Source organism: Eumetopias jubatus, unplaced genomic scaffold (assembly GCF_037043125.1).
Source record: "Eumetopias jubatus isolate StellerSeaLion01/CBP00866 unplaced genomic scaffold, mEumJub1_p1.0 scaffold_8, whole genome shotgun sequence".
Taxonomy (NCBI): domain Eukaryota; kingdom Metazoa; phylum Chordata; class Mammalia; order Carnivora; family Otariidae; genus Eumetopias; species Eumetopias jubatus.
Window position 1 is genome coordinate 104,666,356 of NW_028274814.1, and position 7,420 is coordinate 104,673,775.

At 44.5% G+C, this 7,420-nt stretch overlaps 1 protein-coding gene across 1 annotated transcript; it reads left to right on the forward strand.

The window, feature by feature from the left end:
- The first annotated feature begins 231 nt into the window (after positions 1-231).
- On the forward strand, positions 232-1,469 carry MYF6 (myogenic factor 6). The gene is made up of 3 exons (XM_028105383.2): positions 232-750; positions 1,042-1,132; positions 1,351-1,469. The coding sequence occupies exons 1-3, from the start codon at positions 232-234 to the stop codon at positions 1,467-1,469; spliced, it is 729 nt and encodes a 242-aa protein (XP_027961184.1).
- Positions 1,470-7,420: the final 5,951 nt, after the last annotated feature.

Genomic DNA, 7,420 nt, shown 5'->3' on the forward strand with positions numbered 1-7,420 from the left:
ATACTTCTCAGTTTTCTTTCAAACTAGCTATTCTGGAGAGCACTGTCTGTGATCACATTGGGAGACTGATGCTCCATGACAGCTAAAAGTTGGATTGAGTTTCAGGAGCTACTATATATAAAGCTGGGGCGACTTATGTCACCGCACTAATTAAATGCCATCTGGGTGGTTCCTCTGGGTTTTTGAGCCCATCACCCAGTTCAGACCAAGTCAGAGGCCTAGGAGGAGAACATGATGATGGACCTTTTTGAAACTGGCTCCTATTTCTTCTACTTGGACGGGGAAAATGTTACTCTGCAGCCATTAGAAGTGGCAGAGGGCTCTCCTTTGTACCCAGGGAGTGATGGTACCTTGTCCCCCTGCCAGGACCAAATGCCCCCGGAAGCTGGCAGCGACAGCAGCGGAGAGGAGCACGTCCTGGCGCCCCCAGGCCTGCAGCCCCCCCACTGCCCAGGCCAATGTCTGATCTGGGCTTGCAAGACCTGCAAGAGAAAATCTGCCCCCACTGACCGGCGAAAAGCTGCCACTCTGCGCGAGCGGAGGCGCCTAAAGAAAATCAACGAGGCCTTCGAGGCACTGAAGCGGCGGACTGTGGCCAACCCCAACCAGAGGCTGCCCAAGGTGGAGATTCTGCGGAGCGCCATCAGCTACATTGAGCGGCTGCAGGACCTGCTCCATCAGCTGGATCAGCAGGAAAAAATGCAGGAGCTAGGGGTGGACCCCTTTAGCTACAGACCCAAGCAAGAGAATGTAAGCCCAGATGCTGCAGGGGCAGGGGAATGCTCCGGCTGATTAGACGCTTTCCTTGGGGCCTTAACCTCCAGCTGCTCCGTCTCCCTTCCCCTTCCCCTTCCTCGTCCGCCCCTCCCGCCCCTTCTCCAGTGAACCCCCGGTGACCCGTGAACTCGGGGTGCCTGCAGTAGGCAGGAAATTCGTCCCCGGCCTGAGGAAGTAGGGGAGACACCTCCACAGAGCCTCCCCACTCCCTGCCCGGAACCGATGTTTCTTTCCTAATCTTCTGCGGCCTCGGTTTTTCTCCAGCTTGAGGGTGCGGATTTCCTGAGCACCTGCAGCTCCCAGTGGCCAAGCGTTTCGGATCATTCCAGGGGGCTCGTGATAACTGCCAAGGAAGGTAAAGTAAAAGAAAGGGCACCGGGCTGTGCTGGAGAATATCCCGGGAAAGGGCCTGGGGTGAAAGGGTAGAAAGGGCTCGGAGCGGCGGCGGGGGCGAGCGCGCGGGGACCGGGGTCCTCCCGCGCTGCCTCAGCGGCCTGGCGCGGGGCCCGCCCTGCCTTGTTCTTCCTTCGTCGGGGGTGCTATACTTGTGTGTTTTTCTTTTTCTGCGCTCAGGAGGGGCGAGCATCGATTCGTCAGCCTCGAGTAGCCTTCGATGCCTTTCTTCCATCGTGGACAGTATTTCCTCCGAGGAACGCAAACTGCCCTGCGGGGAAGAGGTGGTGGAGAAGTAACTCGCAGCCCGAGCTTGGGATGTTCTCCGCGCCGCCGGAGGACGCCTCCCTCCCTCCTTCTTCTAATCCTGTAGCTTGGGTCACATTACATTAATATTTAGGAACCCAGGCCCAGGAGTTTATGAAAGGAAAGGAGACCTGTTCACAAGGAAACGTCTCAGAAACTGTTGTGCACGCTCAGATGAAAAAGCCTTTCGGCTTTGGGCTTTTGCTGTTGGAACCGCGAGTGGCTTAGCTCTAGCAGCCTGACTTTGTGTTTGTGTGGCTAGCTGTGTAACCTCTTACTTTTATTCCGGTGACCCTTTTGTGCCATGTTCAAGAGAAGTTCATTCCTGTCCGAAGCGAAGTGGGAACGTTGCATCGAAATGTTAGTGGTATTGAATGTATTTTTGTAAATATCCTTAGTACTTTCATTTTTTATGTAAACCCAAGAAATATATTTTAAATGTGGAGTGATGGATTGCATATAAAATGTGCGAGGATCCTGATATTGTAATATTAAAAAAATAAGTTTCTTTATGAACAAAGTTGGTCCCAATTTGATTCAACTGAAAAAAATATGTTTGGGAGCAGGTGCACATAAATAAAGAGAAGTCATATTTTAACTTAGATGCCACACAAGCCCATTTGTTTGGGTGTGTTCTTAAAGGCTGACTGAAAGGGAAGAAATTGGGTTGTTTTCCTGTGTCTGAATTAAACTGTTCACTTTTCTATCTCATACAGACCTCACACTTGTGGTTAAAAGTGAAGAATATCCAGGAGGAATCTTCCCTCTTCCCCTTTATCACCATCTTTTTTATGTTTCAACTGTCCTATACCTGGAGCTCTGGGTGAGATTTACTTACCCAGAGTTAAGAACTGAATTTTCAACCCAGTAAAATCTCATTGTTGCAAGAGATAGCCACACAAAAACTTGGATTTGCCTAAAAATCTCTTCAGCTAATTTACCCCAATTACTTTGCCTCTGACTTTCCAGGCCCAGGCCCTTCAGGAAAAAGCCTTCCTCTGGAGGACCCAGGGGCTGCACTGGCCTCCCAGCCAGGTCGCTGGCCCCTCCCTAGTTTTCTTGAACTAGACTGGTTAGAAGACTGGAATACCATCCAGGCCTCGTGTGGCTGGGGTTTGTTTTGCAAACAGAAAGATAAAAGAAGGGAACAATCTGTTTCTTGAGGTGGGGTAAGGCTTCAAGAGAGGGAAGGGTTAAATGGCTGAGGGCAAAAGACAACAACAACACACATGAAACCTCTTAGCTGGACCAAATAGCAAAGACCCCAGAGAGGCTTGAAGCCCCAGGAGCTCCTCACGGCCAGGATTTTACAACGTGTGCCAGGTTTGTTTATCCTGTAACTTCAGGAAGAAACGACCACCAAGAATCACAGTGTGAAGTGAAGCGGAGGAGAGGGCCAGCCGTTTCTTTGGAATCGCTACTTCTCGCTTGCATTCCGTAAATGGCACCTTCACTCCAACACCCCTCCCCACCCTTGACTTCTTCCTTCCTTTCCCCCACAGCTGGTCCTCAGTTTACAAATGTGAAAATCAAACCGAATTCAGTATTTCCCATCCCAACCTTGCTTCCTAACCCTCCAGTCTGGACGTTCCTTTTGCACACCACAGAAGTCCCGGATACCACCACAGACAGCGCCCCCTGCAGGCACGGAGCAGTATCGTGCCCCTTTCCTATCTCTAAGGGCCTCTTTCTGGGGGTAATAGTTACTCTGTCTTCTGAGGACCTGGATAATGCTCGTTTCTCCTAGAATGCTTATAAAGTGCAGAAAGCTTCATAGAGAAAACTGACACTGACATATAATCTCTCCCAGAGGTTTGAGAAAAGCAGGCGGGAGTGTTAGTGGCTGCAAACTGCTGAGTTGCTGTGGGCACTGCCTACTTAGATTGAATCCGGGTTGCTCCTGTGGAGCCTTGGGCTATCCCAGCTCCTCTCTTCTTCCCGTTTCCTCATTTATAAAATAATGGTGAGGACAATAATGGTGCTTAACTCGGGAGTGTGAAGATTTCGGTGAGATGTAACACAGAAAAGCTTTAGCCAAAGCAGAGCACCGAACAAACTCAATGTGGGCTCTCTTTATTTTTCCTTAGTAAATCTATATTGACCATCAAATGCTTCTCTTCCACCAAAAGCCACAGTTCCTTCAAATACTGTTTGCTGCCTGCCTTGCGGGCGCTATTTGGGAAAAGTATTAATAACAATGAAATCAGTAGCAATATGAATGACTCATTCTTAGCATTTTACATATTCACTCAGAATCCTACAACTACTTGTGTTGAGGGAAACTTGTTACTTCTTTTGAGAAAAGGTTTCTTTGGAACGAAGAGTTTCTTGCATTTGTAAGCATAGAGCCAGGGCTTGGAGCCAGTAAATACCAGTGGCTTCAAGCCTGTTGGCTCACTCACCTGTACCCTGAAAGAGAAGCCTTGGCAAATAAGAAAGAACATTTATGGTCTAGAACAGTTTGGCTCTCTTTAGCAATTATTTTCCAAATGTTCTTTCTCAAGAGTGATTAGCTAGCGAACTCCAAATTTGGGCAGTAATTTAATTAAAGATAAACTGTAGAGCATTTCAAATTATCCAATCAGAACATGTATATGAACATGAATATGTCTGGGTGGTGTGTATATCCATTCATCATGCTTATTATGTATGTGATTTTTTTCTTGAGAATCAGTATTTTCCCTAAAATGTTTGTCTATACATATATATTCTATATGTATACACATTACATATTATATATATAATATATATAGTAAAATATAGGTGTATATATATGTGTGTGTGTGTGTGTCGCAGACTCATGCCACAACTGAAATCAAATCTCATAATTAACCAGGTGAATTCACTTACTTTATGATTGCACATATATTTATAATGAGATCTGTGTTGTAAACTATTTAGCAGCAGAATGCTTTTTATCAATTCATGGACTTTATTTGCTTGATGGATTTTATTCAGTCTTTGTGACCAAATCTTCTCTCTCTCTCCTAGCTAGGTAACTTGAGAAATTGTTTGGAATAAGTTTGCCTATAGAGGTCTCTTTGTTAAATAGAGCAAATATTTCCCAAAGACTTCATGTGACCTCCACTGCTATAGTTGACATATTAGACTCTCCAGTGAAAGCCTTGGTGTGTTTGCAATTAAAATGTTTTTATTTGATATTAATGATGATAATCTTTACTAAGGCCAAAGCCAAAACAAACAGGGCCATGGAAGCAGAAAATCAAGATATAATAACTTGGTAAAGATAAGCAATTTGGGATTTAAACTGAGCCTCTTTCCAGAGGTAGGCATAAAGTTATCAAATATTTAAAAAATAAGTAATTTTCCTTTTTTATATTACTATACCAATAATTTATGAAATGTCAAATGCCAGCTTTTTCAAACTAACTTTAATCATCACACCTGAATCATCGAATTCTGACCCTGAACATAATGGAAATTCACTTATGTCTAATGGGCATATATATATGTATGGGGGATGGGAGCATGGTGCTGAAATTGTGTTCTCAACTACTGTTGAGACTGCCAGAGAAGTCTTGGGCTGCTAAACTGAACTCTATCCTTACTAAGACATTTTTGACACAAAGTTAGAATATAGCCGTTGGTGCTTTTCTCTTAGTAAGCAATGTTTTATATCATTTATTTATCTTAAAATTCTCCTCCCAGAGCACCTTACCTAGAAAAAAAGTTTTAAAAATATTTAAGTTTAAACTTTGAATATCTCATTTCCTAATCTAATGCATTAGTAAATTAGCAATAACGTGGTACTTCCTCAAAGAGCCAAGCCATCAAGACATTTCTCCAACAGACCCCTCCAGTGACTCCCTTACTCTCAAAAGCAGGGTTACAAAAGATGACCCTCATTCCTAGAGGTTTCAATCTGAAACAGAAATTTTTTGCAAGCCGAGTTCAGAGTCAGCTTGGCTTCTCAGTTCAGAATGGCTATGCCATGTGCTGAAACAAAGATAATGCTGCGAGAACTGGCTCCTTTCTTTACTCTCAAGGCTGCTCAAAGTCCCTCCATAGGCCTTTGATCTCCTCTGGGAGCCTTCGAACGCATGCAGAGGCCAATGTCTTCCTCAGCTGTCTTCTCCGCAAATTCTTCCAGCAGCTTTGACAGGTACTAATGTGTTTACTTAGGTGTGCCTGGTTCCCAGAGCTAATAGCAGTTTGAAATTGTTTAGCACATTGTGAACTCATATATGATAAGCCAAAATCCCTAGAACAGCTCCCTTTTCCAGGAGTTGATAAGGGTCTCAGAGAGAGGCAGAAGTGATTGAAATGGACTCATCTTTCTATGTATATTTGGTCTCTCCCACTGAGAGAAGCATAGAAAATTTGGAATAATGCAGAATTCCTAGGGTAGGCAAAATTTACTAGAAAAGGAAGCTCTGAACATCATTTTGCTGGTGGGCTCTGTCCATCAACACTAGGATTGTTGCCATAATGCTTAAACTAAAATAGATTCTCAAAAAAAAAAAAAGGTTGGTGATTACTTAAAGGTCTATGCAGCTAAAACCTGCTGAGTCTAAATTGTAAGAAAATCAGACATGCATTTATTTTCCTTCAGAATGTTAAGTGAAAAAAAATTTTTTTAATTATCTATATACTTCACGAGAACCTTGGGTGGCATTCATTTATAATGCTTGGCTTAATTGTCTTCCCTTCATCTGTTTACTGTAAGGCTTTCCTAGTAGTTAGTGTTGGAATGTTATTTCTAACAACGTGGTTGCATATTAAATATGTGGGAGTTTCCTCTCCACGTGAGAAATCCACTTCTCTAAAGAAAGAGTGGAACACTGATTGTATTTTTATTCTTTTCTATGAGGAACAAAAGTCAGTCGAGTCTGATTTTGAGTAAGAGCACCCAAATAATCAGATCTCTCTCTCCCTCTTTTTTTTTTATGATTTTCAACTTTTTTCATACTGCTTTGTTCATTTCCCCACCCCCCAAAAATTATTTTTGTATGTATCGCTCACCCAGTTTCTCCTCTTCTCTTACACAGTTTCCCCTCGGAAAAGAGCAGCAGAATCTCTCCGGAACTGGAGGACCCCAGCCATCTTTGAGGCACTGCTTCCTTTTCTCTTTGTATACGGTCTCCCGTTTTTTGTGTATTTGTTTGGTTTTGTTCTCTCCGCCCCCCTTTTATTCTCTCTCTCTCCCCCTTCTCACCACTGACAGCGGTTTAAAACTTTTGTCTCGTTTTTTACTTTGGTGTTTTGCGATCCTATTTTCAGCGCTTGAGTCCCAAGGGTCCTCAACCCCGGACCTTGTTTCCCCCCCAGCAAGTCCCATTAAGCCGCCGGGCGCTTGTGTTTTCGCGGCTTCTTTCGTTCCACTCGCCCGCGGCCCTCTGGTAAATTTGTTTTGAGATCACCTTACCAAAGACAGCCCTAACCTCTGAGAACTACCGTTACTGACAGAGCCTCCTGAGTGACAGCGTCTTCCAGGCCCGGGGCGGAGGGAAAGGCGTCGGGCACCCAGCTTTGGCGAGTGTCGGCTCCGCAGCGCTAAGCACGCGCGCTGAGCCCGAATTGACCAAAAAGAAAACAAAATTCACCTCTAGGAGCACAAGCTCTAAGGAACAGGATGCCCAGTTCCATTCCTGTGTGACCTGGGGCGAATTACCTACCCCTTGAGCTTTGGTTACCGTCTTTTAAAAATGGATCTAATAAATAGTTCCCACAGAGTCGTCGAGAGCAGTAAATGAATGAACACAAGGAAGGGATTGAGAACAGTGCTTGGCAAAGAGAAAAGTCTTACTAATTGTTTACTACAAATATCCCGCACTGAGGGATCGGGTACAGAACTCATGAGGTGCCTGGTGTAAAGAAATCAGCTGAAAAGCGAGTATAACATATCTTCCCCTTAAACTTTGAGGGGCAAGTTGATTTGTGCCCAAATCATAAATCTGTGCGACTCGTGTGTACTGCATAGTCG

Excerpts from the sequence above, each read along its gene's own strand:
- MYF6 (XM_028105383.2), top strand. The coding sequence starts at position 232 with ATGATGATGGACCTTTTTGAAACTGGCTCCTATTTCTTCTACTTGGAC. Across the intron at positions 751-1,041 it reads ACAGACCCAAGCAAGAGAAT|CTTGAGGGTGCGGATTTCCT; the intron begins GTAAGCCCAGAT and ends GTTTTTCTCCAG. Across the intron at positions 1,133-1,350 it reads CGTGATAACTGCCAAGGAAG|GAGGGGCGAGCATCGATTCG; the intron begins GTAAAGTAAAAG and ends TTCTGCGCTCAG.